The sequence below is a fragment of the Haliotis rufescens genome, unplaced genomic scaffold (assembly GCF_023055435.1).
Source record: "Haliotis rufescens isolate VD_foot unplaced genomic scaffold, xgHalRufe1.0.p SCAF_13, whole genome shotgun sequence".
In the NCBI taxonomy this organism is placed as follows: domain Eukaryota; kingdom Metazoa; phylum Mollusca; class Gastropoda; order Lepetellida; family Haliotidae; genus Haliotis; species Haliotis rufescens.
In genome coordinates, this window is record NW_025963813.1 from 12,209,376 (window position 1) to 12,226,231 (window position 16,856).

A 16,856-nucleotide genomic window follows, 5' to 3' on the forward strand; every position below is an offset into this window, starting at 1 on the left:
AACTACAATAAAACATGTTGCGCTTTTCTTGATGCAAAATGTTTAAAATGTAACACGACTATGAAACACAAATTAGATTTCTACTTAAACGTATCCTTGATTTATTTCGCCAGCACATCAATATGTACCCAGATGTGTATTAACCAAGGGCGTTTTATGTACGCTTTAATGTATTTTAGTTTTCTCAACACTGGAAGCTTGAAACAGGTTGTTAACTATTTGTACTTTTTTGGCCATGTGACCTTTACACTGAATCAAGATATCTGAGTGTGAGTCGTTGGAGCTCTTTTTGTTTTTAAATTGCAGTGAATGATTTCAAATTTTGTCCGGAAACAAGCGGACGTGAAACAGTCGACATCGGCTAAATATCAGTTATTTTCAAATATTATAACAACATTAAATGCTTCGACAATATTATGTAAATTGTTGATTTACATTATTTTACCTTTGTTGAGAAAAAAATGATAATAGGAGAACCATTGGCCTTTGTTCAGGACTCACTGGTTCCTGAAATGACCATGAGCATGCTCTCAAAACGTGCAAACGATTAATAAAATACTCGACTGGTGCAGCCTCCTAAAATGTGACTGACCACACCGTATATATAAACACAGAATATATATTTTGGCAGTGGTTTCGCAAGATAGTAGTCAGTGAGACTCTCGTTATTCCATTCATGTGCGTCACTAATTAGATGACGAGGCATTTGGCTACTTGAAGAGTGAATGAGTATGACTTGAAGCAGATTTGAGCAATAATCTAGCAATAGTCCGTCAGGGACACAAAAAATGGGCTTCACACATTGAACACATGTGGGGAGTCGAACCTGGACCTTCGAACGCTTTAACCATCAGGCTACCACCGCTCAACTACCTTAAGAGAGTCGTAGTTATTTTAAGTATGAGAAAGTAGCGGTGTGTTTACTTTACTTACAGTTACTTATTTGTTCTCCTTAACGTAATGTTCAAATTGGCCCATTGGCATACTTCCTCGTCTCCTCGCCTGATGTCTATCAGGCATGGGCTCATTGTCATCTAGGCAAATATACATTAGCTAAAGGCACAATTTACTGTCAATACCATACAAAGTCGTGCTTACATATAAATCATGCTTGAAATATAACAAAACGTTTCAAGTGAGTTTGTGATTTTATTTTCATGTTTCCAGAAACAGTTCTCTCCTGAAAAAGAAAGAACAAATATTAAGTTGGATGTTAATTCAAATAACCCCGTGAAATACTTCACCCTGGCTTCGTTCTAAAGTAAGATAAACTGAAACCTGAAAGATTTGACTTTACGTACAGATGATAATATATATAATACTGTTGCCGTGGCCGAAATGACTTCTACAGAATGCCACGCAGGCTCACTGCACTTTTTTTATTTTAAAATGGCCAGGTACCATGTTCAACTAATTTAATGGATACTAAATATTCTGAATATAAATGAGAAATGCTTTGTACGTGATATTGCTCTTCTTCCTATCCATGGTGACCGTGTCCGTGCCCATGCCCATGCCCGTGACCGTGTCCATGGTGCCCATGCCCGTGACCGTGGTGACCATGTCCGTGTCCATGGTGACCGTGTCCGTGCCCATGCCCATGCCCATGACCGTGTCCATGGTGCCCATGCCCATGCCCGTGACCGTGTCCATGGTGACCATGTCCGTGACCATGGTGACCATGTCCGTGTCCATGACCGTGACCATGGTGACCATGTCCGTGACCATGGTGCCCATGTCCGTGACCATGGTGCCCATGACCGTGACCATGTCCGTGACCGTGGCCGTGACGATGGCCATCAGAGTAGCTTATAGCACAAAGCCATGCTGAAACAAGAATGGAGTGTTTTGTAAACAGTAACCTGTATGTTGCGGCACAAAGAAGGAAAATGTTTACATCTTGATTTATTGCCTTATCAAAATGACACAAGAAACAAGACGGACGTATTGATGAGATACAACTACCTCAACTCACACGAGATAAACCTTGAAGTTAAATAAAAGAAAACACGTTTCACTTACCAACAACTACAAACAGCAGAACTGTAAAATATTTCATCTTGACAGTTACCTCTTTCACAATGTTTAGTCTAATGACCGGCTTCTGATTCATATCCTTTTTATATTTGGAACATAAAACATTAATGTCATGATGATCGCCACAAACGTTAGATATCATTTTTGATGACCATTGGTCAAACGCCGTTACCTCTCACCAAGCCTACAGCGGGAGTACAGGGTGATAATCTTCTTAGAGGATCAAGTGGAGATTCACGTGAAGGTGGCCAATAATACGGCATGAATCAAGTAACTGCAGTGCAGTACACCGGTGTGTCACACGTTGACGACAATAGTGACAGCAATTAATGTGTAAATCACGAATGAATGCTGATTAGAAGAACAAGAGATGGAAAATCAATTGAATAGTTTATATAGTTTATGTAGTATAAGACACTTGAGATTTGTTGCCTCATGATATCAATGAACTTTGACTTGTAGAGCAGCGCAGTTATCAACAGGCATGCAGAGCATCACAGTGGTTGTGTGGGCACGAGCAGTCATGCAGTGACCCTGTATCTGACCACTGAAACCACATCGACCATGTAACCATAGGACCTCACACAGCATATGCCACCTGTGGTTAATGGTAGCCCCATTTATCTACAGACCACGTATTATTTCCAGAAGGAGTGACACTCATGATGACTTCTGTGTGTGGATTTACTTGTATAAATACAACCACAGACTTTTCTACATCACTCGAATAGTGTCATCCACAAGGCATCTTCCCTTTTTCTAGAGCCATGAATTATTTCAGCCTGACGCTTCTTGTGGCACTTGGTAGGTTTTACGGACAGTTTATTTTACTTATTATGTCTTTTTCATGCATATGATTCACCTCAGCGCGAAGGGATAATCTTGAAATAATTATTTTTCTTTATTGTTTTCAGGTGCAATGCTGTATTTGTCTATAGTTGAATGTCATGGTCACGGACACGGGCACGGGCATGGGCACGGTCACCATGGTCACGGACACGGACACGGGCATGGACATGGACATCATGGACACGGTCATCATGGTCACGGACACGGACACGGACACGGACATGGGCACCACGGGCATGGACACGGTCACCATGGTCACGGACACGGACATGGGCATGGGCACCACGGGCATGGACACGGTCACCATGGTCACGGACATGGGCATGGGCACCACGGGCACGGACACGGTCACCATGGTCACGGACACGGTCATCATGGTCACGGCCATCATGGACATGGACACGGACATGGTCACGGTCACGGGCACCATGGTTGAGGCAAAACTGTCTGTCGTTCCTGTTTGTTTTGGTCTACATGTAATAATAATAAACCAAACATACATCGGTAATTGTCTCCCTTTAATGGTTTTGATCTGATGTTTTAAATAGCAGACCATCATACGTTTGTCCCGATTTCGGGCCCAGTTATCTGAACGCTGGTGCAATAAGATGTTTTCGGACACTGCCTCAAGGCACATTATGTTTCTCTCAAGGAGGGGCCCTATTTTGTTCACAATTTCATTTTCTGGACATGTCTCGCAAACATTTTTGGGTGTCTAAAGCCTAAAGCAAAATGATTTCTTTCCCATATTTTCTGGAACCAATCAGTTTTTGTATACTAAACACCACAACCCCAAGAATGTCAAATGGATTGTCCTTTACAAAGACAAGGGTAGGTGTTCGCATGAGTCTCCCCATCAAAATCACCAAACCTGGACACCATATCCATTTACGACAAGCGTAGGTTGCTTGGCACCTAAATTCTTACCCAGAATCATCGCATGTTCAGGATCTAGAGTTAGAGACTAAGGGTGATATAGTTTCAAATATGACTCTATTCAAAGGCAATGGCTGGTATAACCAGATCGGGATGCGCACTCCATTGGCAAGTCAAATTATTTCTTTGTTCAAAGATGATTTCAAAATGATGACATCACGCGGCTGACTATTACTTCTGTATAACCAGATCGGGATGCGCACCTCATTGGCAAGTAAAATTATTTCTTTGTTCAAAGATGATTTCAAAATGATGACCTCACGCGGCTGACTATTACTTCAGTATAACCAGATCGGGATGCGCACTCCATTGGCAAGTCAAATTATTTCTTTGTTCAAAGATGATTTCAAAATGATGACATCAAGCAACTGACTATTACTTCTTGTTAGAGACACGCCCAGAAACATCAAGGCCAGAGAATTATTGGTCTCGACTATCTGTCGATAAAGGTCAAAGTAGTGAACGCTGGTTTCGTTTTGAACGTTTTGTGAGTACATTTCGGATATCAGTGATAAAAAAGCAGTCTGGAAAAAAACAAATGACAGCAAACGATTTTTAAACTACAGGTTCCGGCTAAGAAGTTTGATGTTCAAGATTCAAGAAGTGAGATGGTGTTCCTGAGAGTTCCCTTTCTTCGAATGTTGACCGAATTATCTGGAGAACAATGGCTATAGATGCAACTATTAGCAGCCGCTTAGTACATATATAGAGAATATCACATTAGTAAATAAAAGTTTCAAACTCCGAGGCTGGTCGAGGAGTTTAAAACTGTTATCAACGAGTGTTGAAAAATAGGATATCAACAGACACGAGGGTGAGAATCTATTCATCATCCAAAATCATTCTACCAACTTTGTTAGTTTGTAAACAGTAATAACCAGTGTCTTGAGTGTAAAAGTACTACTCAACGGCTTCAGTGGCAGAGATTAGTGATGTCATTTGATTGTGACGACACAATGGTCTGTTAATCTTTGTGAAACGAATGGTATAAATCTGCTACTCAATACAATACTAGACATTATGTCTAAAAATGGCGACCTAGATTTGTTCCTTGCTTGAGATTTCAATGCCAGAACTGGACATTTCTGATGACACTTCACATAATCTCCCTTGTGGGGATGAATACCCCAGTGACACTTTCAACTTCACCAGACATTTCAAAGAATCTACAATCAACAACTTTGGTAACTTCATATTATATTTATGTAAAACAATAGGTATCCACTTTCTGAATGAAAGATATCCCTTGGACAATGACCCATGCTTGCCGTAAAAGGCGACTATGCTTGTCGTAAGAGGTGACTAACGGGATCGGGTGGTCAGGCTCGCTGACTTGGTTGATGCATGCCATCGTATCCCAATTGCGTGGATCATGATATCAATCACTGGATTGTTTGGTCCAGACTCGATTATTTACAGACCGCCGTGATATAGCTGGAATATTGCTGAGTGCGGCGTTAAATAACAAACAAACAAACAAAACAAAACGTTTCACTCCAGATCCGAACCATCACACTCAGTGCTGGAATAGCCTTAAATGGAATCAGCACTTTGCATCTACATACCTGACAAGACTTATCCGTAAATTATGCCTACTTTGTCATCCGTCAACTTCTAAGAAATGCCTTTGAAACAATACATACCAGACCTCTCTCCTCAGTGACTGGTGTAAAGATAAACTGCAATGTTTGTCAGATGTTCATGCTGACATCAATCATGCTGTCTCTTTATTTCTTGAAGTTCTACATAATTGTCGGGTCTGCTTTGGCAAGATTACAAAACATCCAGATAACATTGAAAAAAGCAAAGTGGTGGGACATTGGATGTGAACATCTATAAAATGTTAAATATAGTTTGTTGAAAAACTTTAGACAGTAATTTAGATACAAACCTTAATATCGAAGCAGATTCAACAAGGCGAAAGGGCAAGGCAGAGATGGTATAATATAACTGGATCACTGATAATCAGTTATGACACAAAGTGTTCACAAAGCGGATAAGTATGTCATGCTCCACGGAAGCACCCGACACTCACAAAATTAGCAAAAAATATGTTGGCATTGTCTGTCATTGCCTCACACGCGCATCAATGCTTCTATAAACAGTCGAGTCTGGACCAGACAATCAAGTGATCAGTACCATGGGCAATGATTCCTTATTAGAATGGATCCCTGAAAATAAGTGATGACACCAGGTGCTAGGGTTGGCGGATTGGCACATAAATCATGTTGCAATACATCGCAACACCGAGAGCTGTATTGCAATACATATTGCAATACGTATTTTGGCCTAAATTATACAAATATGTACTGTTCAAATGGTACTCCTTCATTCCATAATGCAGACTTCAGATTGCGAGATGGGTAGTATGGATAAACGAGGCTATCTATTACGTCGTTAAACAGCATGAACGTGTGCTGTTTGCATGGTTCAGTTCAACCAGTCCATCAAAAAGCCTCAAGATAGTGGATATAATTTATATAATTATATATTAAGTCGTTTGTGGCTGTATCGGATAATATCTATAACCAAGGGTTGTATTGCGATATTGTATTGCTGACGGCCGTATTGCAGTATGCCGGTTAAGAAGGTAAATCTCACACCCCTACCAGGTGCTCGACCGGTAGCACCCACTACTTTCACAATGTTTATGACAAAAGTTGGAGCCTGTGAGTAGGGAGATATGCAAATTCCATGTGAGGGTAAAGCATGGAATAGCAATATGACAAGCGACGTGTCATATTAAGTACATTTCTCTGAATGTCTACCATACAGTGTCTAAAATGATTTAACCAGGCATTTGGTCACAAAACGGCGAGGACTAATTGACGCGCACGTGAAAAGGTCCAAGTCGGGTTACTAGGAGTTTCTTCTGTTTAATGGAGTTTTGAGGTTATTTGCTACTGGACTAACATGAACTGCAATAAAGAATACATCAATGAGATTTGAAGTAAATATGTGACTTACCTTTATCTTCTACGTTGATGTTCTGGTGAAGATGTATCGAAACTAAGCGCTTGCTTTATACTAAGGTGTTTTGAAGACTAACCTAAGTGCTTGCTATATTCTAAGGGTATTTGAAGACTGCCCTAAGTGCTTGCTATATGCTAAGGGGTTTTGAATAATAACCTAACTGTACTGAACCTACATCACCTGACAAGTAATTATTGGTGAATAGTTTAACAAGTCATGAGGCACTGTACTGTACCACATTTATATGAGCGTTTTGATCTACAAGTCGCGAGGCACTGTACTGTGCCACATTAATATTAGCGACTAGTTCAGCAAGTCGTGAGGCACTGTACTGTACCACATGAATATTAGCGACTAGTTCAGCAAGTCGTGAGGCACTGTACTGTGCCACATTAATATTAGCGAATAGTTCAGCAAGTCGTGAGGCACTGTACTGTACCACATTAATATTAGCGAATAGTTCACCAAGTCGTGAGGTACTGCACTGTACCAAATCAATATTAGCGTACAGTTCAGCAAGTCGTGAGGCACTGTACTGTACCACATTAATATGAGCGTACAGTTCAGCAAGTCGTGAGGCACTGTACTGTGCCACATTAATATTAGCGAATAGTTCAGCAAGTCGTGAGGCACTGTACTGTGCCACATTAATATAAGCGAATAGTTCAGCAAGTCGTGAGGCACTGTACTGTGCCACATTAATATGAGCGTACAGTTCAGCAAGTCGTGAGGTACTGTACTGTACCACATTAATATTAGCGTACAGTTCAGCAAGTCGTGAGGTACTGTACTGTACCACATTAATATTAGCGAATAGTTCAGCAAGTCGTGAGGCACTGTACTGTACCACATTAATATTAGCGTACAGTTCAGCAAGTCGTGAGGCACTGTACTGTGCCACATTAATATTAGCGAATAGTTCAGCAAGTCGTGAGGAACTGTACTGTACCACATTAATATGAGCGTACAGTTCAGCAAGTCGTGAGGCACTGTACTGTGCCACATTAATATTAGCGAATAGTTCAGCAAGTCGTGAGGCACTGTACTTCACCACATTAATATTAGCGAATAGTTCAGCAAGTCGTGAGGCACTGTACTGTACCACATTAATATTAGCGAATAGTTCAGCAAGTCGTGAGGCACTGTACTGTACCACACTAATATTAGCGAATAGTTCAGCAAGTCGTCAGACACTGTACTGCGATGACAGGTTCAAACTGGCGAATAGTTTAACAAGTCATGAAAGATAATGCAAAAGTCTAAGGTTTCATGGATAACATAAGTGCTTGCTATTTTCTAAGGTGTCTCTATAAATAACCAAAGTTCTGTTTTCAAAAGTGTTTTGAAGAATACTCTAAGTGCTTGCTATATTCTAGAGCGAGTGAGTTAGGTATTTCACCGCCTTTTGCTCTTTTCCAGCAAAATCAGGGCGGGGACACCAGAAATGGGCTTCATACATTGTACCCATATGGGGAATAGAACCCGGGCCTTCGGCGTGATTAGGCAACGCATTAACCACTAGGCTATCCCAACGCCCCCTTTTTTCTAAGACAGTTTTTTTATAACCCAGGTAGAAAAGAATGTGTGTTGCGCATGAAGGCCACAACCAAGGTCCAGAGATGGTCCAGGGATAGTCCAGAGATGGTCCAGGGATAGTCCAGGGATGGTCCAGGGATGACTTGCAGCAAGTTGATAAAGAAAATTGGCTATATCTCAAACCATGAAAATTCGACCGACAACTGTTGGAACGAAAACAACAACCGTCAGACTGTTGCTGTTGGGCAGTTGGCCAAGTTTTTAGTACTAATTCGTAGTTCTAAGCCCTGAGTGCTATGTGGTTTCAAAGAACGCAAAAAGTTGGCAATACTTCCTTTAGTTCCATCCCACCTTTTTTGATTAGGAGCATCGTCGGTTGGGTGGATCCAAAGGAACTATTTATCCCAAGCTTTTATTGTTTATAGTGATGTTTTCAACGGTGTAATATAGAAGCTAGACCGTCGTATGAAATGTCATCTCGTAGTTCACTAACAATAACGTAATTTCCTACCTTTCTCCGCCGATGTCAATCGTACAGTCTTTATTCATAAGTCACAATCCTCAATTATGCAATCGCACAAAATGTGTCCATAACAATCATGTCCAATCCAAATTGAAATATCTCCTGTTGAAAGTTCAAACACTGTATCTTCAATCCACAAGAAATTCTCCTCCAATGAAATTTACGTGGCTGTTTGGCGACGCCTCTGCAGTGACGAGTTCACTGGTATCGTCTGTCCAACCGTTTGAATAGAGAGCCAAGCAGCCACAGCACCTGAATAACGCAACATGTATATGTAGATATGCTTAAGTTTTGTTTCGTTGAGGCGTATATCACCCAATGGGAAGCTGAATAGCAGGAAAAAAACGATGCTAAGCTGTAATGCTGAGAGTGCATTTTCAAAGCACATGTTGTGTTATGTGCGGTGTGTGTTGTGTGTGTGTGTATGTGTGTGGATGCGATGATGGATATGTATGTATGTATGTATGTATGTATGTATGTATGTATGTATATGGAGCCCTAATAATAATGATAATCCGAACGAATACAATCGGGTTCAAACCTTATGACGTCGCATTGGCATTATTTTAGCCATATAGCGAAGACGAAGTCCCAAGAAGCTACATATTCTGGCAAGCGACTAGTTAACGCAAACTCCCCACGTGATCGCACGTGCTGTGAAGACGATGACATTAACTGATACAGTAAGTTGACCACGGTTTTGATTCCCTATCGTAGCGTTATAACAGAAATCAACTGAATCTTATTTCACGGACAGAAATAAGCGCATTTGCTCATAGTTTCACTAAAAATTAAGTTTTCGGTACAGTCAACTTTGTACACGGAATGTCAGGAATAACATGAACAAAATGGCGATAACTAGTCGGTGACCAGTAAGAATGAATGAAATTTTAATTATCGTCTGTTGTTTAACGCCGCACTCAACGCCGCAACATTCCAGCTGTATGACGGCGGTCTGTAAATAATCGAGCCTGGACCAGACAATTCAGTGATTGACATCATGAGCATCTGTCTACGCAATTGGGATACGATGACATACTTCTACCAAGTCAGCGAGCCTGACCACCCGATCCCGTTAGTCGCCTTTTACGACAAGCATAGTCGCCTTTTACAGCAAGCATGGGTTGCTGAAGACCTTTCCTCACCCCGAACGGGTTGTAATTATCAGTGACATTTAAAGTATTGAGCAAAATGTGCTCAGTCTTTTCATAAACAGCAGATCAGTGCGGGCATTAATTTTCATTTTGAGAACTAGCTGGAGTTCAGCTATCGCGGAGGACCAATTATCGCCAACCCCAAGTTAGCGCGCCCGTGGTCGCATCTGTTGACTTTTGCTCGTTTTCATTTGAAGAGTGAGTGAGTGAGTATGGTTTTACGCCGCTTTTAGCAATATTCCAGCAATATCACGGCGGTGGACACCAGAAATGGGCTTCAAACATTGTACCATGTCGGGAATCGAACACTGACACGCCGTGATATAACTTGAATACTGTTAAAAGCGGCGTTAAACCACACTCACTCACACCAATTCTAAAACCTAATTTAGCTATTTTTCCAAACCGCATAACCGTAAAATCCAATCCACAGTGTTACAGAAAAGCATTTGCAGATCGCATTTGGGGAATATTGGTTTCCGTCAGTTGAGTGAGTGAGTGAGTTGGGTTTAACGCCGCTTTTAACAGTATTCCAGTTATATCACGGCGTGTCAGCTTAATGTGGGAGGAAAGCCCGAAGTGATGCAGGTCTCAGACGTTTACCACTTCGGTGAAACCCACGAGCACGGGTATGGTGCTGACAAACCTAGAAACATAATCGGGGCGAACCGGGATTCGAACCCACAATCATGGTTTCTTGCGTGCCCAAGGGACGCAACTCTGCACAGCGAATCGCGGCGCCTCAGACGACTGGGCCACTTCCCACCTTTCTCCGCCGATGCCAATTATCCAGTCAGTCTCCATCATGTCTTTGTCCACGATGATGTAATCGCACAAAATTATATCCAATCCAAATGAAAGTACAGCTCCTCGTGAAAGTTCAAACACTGTATCTTCATTCCACAAGAAAACATCTCCTTCTGTGAAATTTAAATGACAGTTTGTTGACACGTCTGCTCATGAGTAGCTCGCGGTTGTCGTTTGCGTTTGATTGACGTACAAAACAAAGCGTGCGCGAGCAGCACGTGAAAACCGAGGATTTTATTTTTGAGCGTGTCAGTCGTCTCGGGAATATATTCCTGCTTGGTTTTGGTGTGTTGTTTTACGCCGGGACACAACAAAAAGACTTTTCAGACTCCCTGGTTACAGCTTCAGTGTCGAGAAGATTCGGGTTAGAATCGGACTTCAGCAACCCATACTCGCCGTAAAAGGCGACTGTGCCTGTCGTAAGAGGCGACTAACGGGATCAGATGGTCAGGCTCGCTGACTTGGTTGATGCATGCATGTCATCAAATCTCAATTGCGTGGATCGATGCTCATGATATCTATCACTGACTTGTATGGTCCAGACTCAATTATTTACAGACCACCGTCATATACCTGGAATATTGCTGAGTGGTCGAAATATTGTAACTCAACATCATATACACCACTGTGTGACGACTTGATTTCCAAAACACGCCGTCCTAGAATTGACGCCAGGTCATACCTTCTGTCCAAATACTGTCAAATGTTGATGATTAATAATGAAATAATAATGCAAATGTATCTTTTATATGACCAGGGACACTTGATACACGTCCATGGTATGTGTGTAGAATTTGGGATTTTTGAGATTGTGAGTTGCCACTGTTGCCATCATTAAACAGAATGAAGACGCTGGGACAACGGCATGCTGAAAATTCACCCCCTAGCGTCTAAAAGACGAAATGAGTCATTTTTATTTATTTGTGTTGACAAACGTTATGTTAAAACTCTCCAGTCTTTCAGGAGTCAGTACGCATAGCCCTAATGTTATCTGTCGCAGAGCCTGATCACCCGATCCATAAAATCGCCTCTATCGACCAGCATATAGATTGTTGGGGGCCAATTCTAACCCGGAATCACCACGACCTGCTCCCCATTATATCGGAATTTTAATCATAAATGGTTAGAATTGGTTAAAAATATTTTCCGTGAAACAGGTCTCAATTCTACCTGGGAAAGACAGTTTTGTAAAAGCATGCATTGCCTAACTTAAGGCTGACGGGTATTAAGCAACAACTATAGTTCTCTGTTAAGAACCAGTCATCTAAATAGGTCATATGATACTTCATATATATATTTGTTTTAAAAGAATTGTCTCTATAACCTTAATTAAAGAATTATTCTTTTTATCTCTGAAAAAACAGTGGCATACTTTATTGAAATTTAGATGTTGTAACCTCTATCTTCCTGTCGAAATCGTAAAAGGCGACTAACGGGATCGGGTGATCAGGCTCGCTGACTTTGTTGATGCATGTCATCGTATTCCTCATGACGTCAATCACTGGATTGTCTGGTCCAGATTCGATTATTTACAGACCGCCGTCATATAGCTTGAATATTGCTGAGTGCGGCGTTAAACAACAAACCAACCAATTCTTTCAGGTGTCCAGTACTTGTATCAGAAAGACACAAACATCTCTTAACCTTCTGTTCTTCAATATGTGTGACCTATTCAGCACATGGAAGTTGGAATGTCAAGAAAGTCCTCGGAAATGTGCGCTCTTATGCTGAGGAACAGTCTGTAAAACCCACCCAACCTGTTAATCACAAATGCGTTCAACTATTTCTATCTGCCACCTGCAAAGCATATATGTGTGCATAAGCATGTATGCATGAATTAATACTTTAAACAAACCTAGAACTTGTACCAGACCGCCTCCGTGGTCTTGTGGTAGAGCGTCCGCCCGGAGAGCGGAAGGTCGAGGGGTCGATCCCGGGCCGCGTCATACAAAAAGACGTTAAAAGATTGTACTTGTTGTTACCCTGTCTGGCGCTCGGCATTAAGGGGCTGAAACAAGGACTGGTCGGCTCGGAGTCAGTATACTGTGTCTGAGTGGGGTATTCATGTTAAACTGCGGCATGGTATCTCAGTGAGCTAGCACTATAAATCGGCATCAGTCCGGACTAGTACAAGCAGCCACACACACACATACACGTGCATGCACGTCGCTATATAAGTGCAATAATCTTGGACGCGACGTTAAACCCAATTTCACCTCACCTCACCTAGAACTTGTACCTCGCTAGTTCACTTACTCATGAATGAATGAATACTTCGAGCATTTATTTAATTGTACCTCATCATGCAGTCGTCACTTTTGCGTCTTTTCGTCGTGCCACGGTCCTACGACTGTTCGTTCGAATCCAACAAATGTCGTGATTGTGGTCCATGGTCTGTAAGCACCATCCCTGTCGTCGTGGATACCAGGTGCGTCATCGTGGATTATCTTCCAACAATAAACTGACACAAGATATAGATACTGAGGAAGCTAGATGAGGTGAAATAGGGTTTAACGTCACGTTGCACCGACATAGCGACGTGCATGCACGTGTTGTATGTGGTATGGCTGCTTGCACTTGTCAGGATTGATCGAGCAAATATCGAAACAACATAATAAATAAAATAGTTGTCTTTTTTGTCAATTAACATGTTTATCCCACTCCTGTCAGGACCCGTGAAGATCCGGGGTAGAATAGGTCTTCAGTAACCCATGCTTGCCGTAAAAGGTGACTATGCTTGTCGTAAGAGGCGACTAACGGGATCGGGTGATCAGGCTGGCTGACTAGGTTGATGCATGTCATCTGTCCCAGCTGTGTGGTTCGATGCTCATGATATTGATCAATGGATTGTCTGGTCCAGACTCGATTATTTACAGACCGCCGTCATATAGCTGGAATAATGCTGAGGGCGGCGTTAAACAACAAACCAACCAACCACTTCTGTCAGGTCCATCAGGGTTAAAAGGCAAAACGCTACTGTATTTTATCTTTGAAATAAAATTGTTGAAAGTGTGTTTTCACAGATATGGTGGGGTGAAACGGGGTTTAACGTCGCGTTAAAGATTACTGAACTTATATAACGACGTGCATGCACGTGTGCCTGTGCACGTGCCTCTGTGACTGCTTGTACAAGTCCGGACTTATGCCGGTTTTATAGTTCTAGCCCACTGTTTGTTTGTTTGTTTGTTGTTTAACGCCATACTCAGCAATATTCCAGCTATATGACGGCTCTACCCCACTGAGAGACCATGCCTTAGTTTTCTTACGTTATTTCCCCACTCAGACACAGTAAAACCAGTACCATCTTTTAACTTGATGCGGCCGGGGATCGAACCACCGACCTTCCGCTCTTTCCACTAGAATAGCGTAAACATAGAACTCACTGAAATGGGTGTGACTGTATTGGAATCTAGAGAGGGTGAGTGTGAAATGGGTGTGACTGTATTGGAATCTAGAGAGGGTGAGTGTGAATTGGGTGTGACTGTATTGGAATCTAGAGAGGGTGAGTGTGAAATGGGTGTGACTGTATTGGATGCTTGAGAGGGTGCGTGTGAAATGGGTGTGACTGTATTGGATGCTAGAGAGGGTGAGTGTGAAATGGGTGTGACTGTATTGGAATCTAGAGAGGGTGAGAGTGAAAGGGGTGTGACTGTATTGGAATCTAGAGAGGGTGAGTGTGAAATGGGTATGACTGTATTGGATGCTTGAGAGGGAGAGTGTGAAATGGGTGTGACTGTATTGGATGCTTGAGAGGGAGAGTGTGAAATGGGTGTGACTGTATTGGATGCTTGAGAGGGAGAGTGTGAAATGGGTGTGACTGTATTGGATGCTTGAGAGGGAGAGTGTGAAATGGGTGAAATGACATACAAGGAGGACACACGTTACCGCTGTACGTCACAGGAATGTACGATCTCCATCTCGACAGATGACACATATTGGGCTCGCTTATATAGCTGATTTCAGAACGACTGCCGAGTACCTCGCTTAGATTCCACATGGTCACCTTTGTTTTCTTCGTGAAGTCATTATTAGCATGAGTGTCGTGATAATTCAGGATTGCAGATAAAAAGCAGCATAACTTTATATTCATGGTCTCATGTGAACCGATTTTTTCGAAAGTCCCCATAACAATATGTTATTTTTTTGTGATCAAGAAGATATTGATATAACATCTCAAACTGTCATTCGCTTTTAAATCCACGTAACGGGGGTGGGTAGGGTTGTAATCAGGGAGTAATACGTTTTTTTACCAAAACGTGTGTATAGGAAACCAAAATTGCCAGGTAGAATTTGACTTTATTTTTTTTATTAAGGAATTAAAGCTATTTTGAGATCCCACGGGGTCCACCGTTTAAACACCAGTACATATTAATTGTTGTAAGGCGTTAATGGGACTTTTGAGTGATGGGCTTCCAAAACGACACAGTGTCATGAACTGAAACATAAAAGCGACAAAACGCTTTCCATATTCATAAGAAATATCTACTTAAAGACGAGCCGATTGTACTATTACGACTATATCTTGAAAAAGGCCGACGAGGTTTACGCATGAGGGTTGAGGGTGAGAATGTTTAGTACGTGTATATACTTCACAGTGAAATACTTCCCTTGCTTGCATTTGAATCAAATACACAACTTGGTACCATTTTATGTCTGAGGGTATTAACGTTACTAGTTAGGGATAGGATTTTATGGATGAACATCTTCTTTATTACAGTTGTTTATCCATAAAATCTTATCCTTACTTAGTACTCCAACTTCTAAATGCCCATCAAAGAAGTTAAATGTGACTAGTGCCATTCAGCATCTCCAAATGAGCGTACAAACATAAACAGCAAGCCTTCCTTTGCCACTGTTAAGAGGTGGGCAGCTCAGTTCAAGAGGTGAGGTGAGGTGAGGTGAGGTGAGGTGAGGTGAGGTGAGGTGAAATGGGGTTTAACGTCGCGTCGAAGATTATTGCACTAATATAGCGACGTGCATGTACGTGTGCGTGTGGCTGCTTGTACTTGTCCGGACTGATGCCGATTTATAGTGCTAGTCCACTGAGATACCATGCCGCAGTTTAACATGAATACCCCACTCAGACACAGTATACTGACTCCGAACCGACCAGTCCTTGTTTTAGCCCCTTAATGTCGAGCGCCAGACAGAGTAACAACAAGTACCATCTTTTAACATCTTTTGGTATGACGCGGCCGGGGATCGAACCCCGGACCTTCCGCTCTCCGGGCGGACGCTCTACCACTAGACCACGGAGGCGGTCTTCAGTTGAGGAGGGGAAGATAGAGCCTCGACGATGATCCAAGATCAGGAAAACCTCCAACTGCCACCAATTCGGTTTCCTAGGACTGCAAGGAATCCCACTGTGGACTACCTCCCGTAAGTTCAGATCATTATGGCCAATATTATGCTAATCTGCTTATAATAGGCAACTGCGTAAAGCTAACAAGGCTAAACATCGTGGAATACTCACTAAAGGTGTGGCAAGAGGCGACTAACGGGTCGGGTGGTCAGGCTCTCTGACTTGGTTGATGCATGTCATCGTATCCCAATTGCATGGCTCGATGCTCATGTTGTCAATCACTGGTTTGTCTGGTCCAGACTCGATAACTTACAGACCGCCGTCATATAGCTAGAATATTGCCGAGTGAGGCGTTAAACAACAAACAAACAAAAACAAACAAACACTAAAGGTGTGTTGTTCTACTGGGAGTACAGCTTGTGAGTGAGTGAGTGAGTGAGTGAGTGAGTGTGGTTTTACACCACTTTTAGCAATATCACCGCGGGGGACACCAGAAATGGGTTTCGCGGTTTGTACCCATGTGGGGAATCAAATCCGGGTCTTCGTCGTGACGAACGAACGCTTTAACCACTAGGCTAATGCACCGCCCCTGTTCTACCAGGACAATGTACATGTTCACTAGTTTTTGTCGCCATGGCTGTAATGCACGACTGAGGCTTTGAACTCATTGAACATCATCTCTATTCACCAGACACGGCATCGTCAAACTTCCCAAACTCGAGGAAAGAACTAGCATTAT

At 42.2% G+C, this 16,856-nt stretch overlaps 1 protein-coding gene across 1 annotated transcript; it reads left to right on the forward strand.

The window, feature by feature from the left end:
* The first annotated feature begins 2,774 nt into the window (after positions 1-2,774).
* Positions 2,775-4,496, forward strand: LOC124139145. Its single transcript, XM_046506177.2, has 3 exons — positions 2,775-2,841; positions 2,952-3,362; positions 4,389-4,496. Exons 2-3 carry the CDS (start codon positions 2,985-2,987, stop codon positions 4,494-4,496), a joined length of 486 nt encoding a protein of 161 aa, XP_046362133.2. The 5' UTR covers positions 2,775-2,841; positions 2,952-2,984.
* The last annotated feature ends 12,360 nt before the right edge of the window (positions 4,497-16,856 follow it).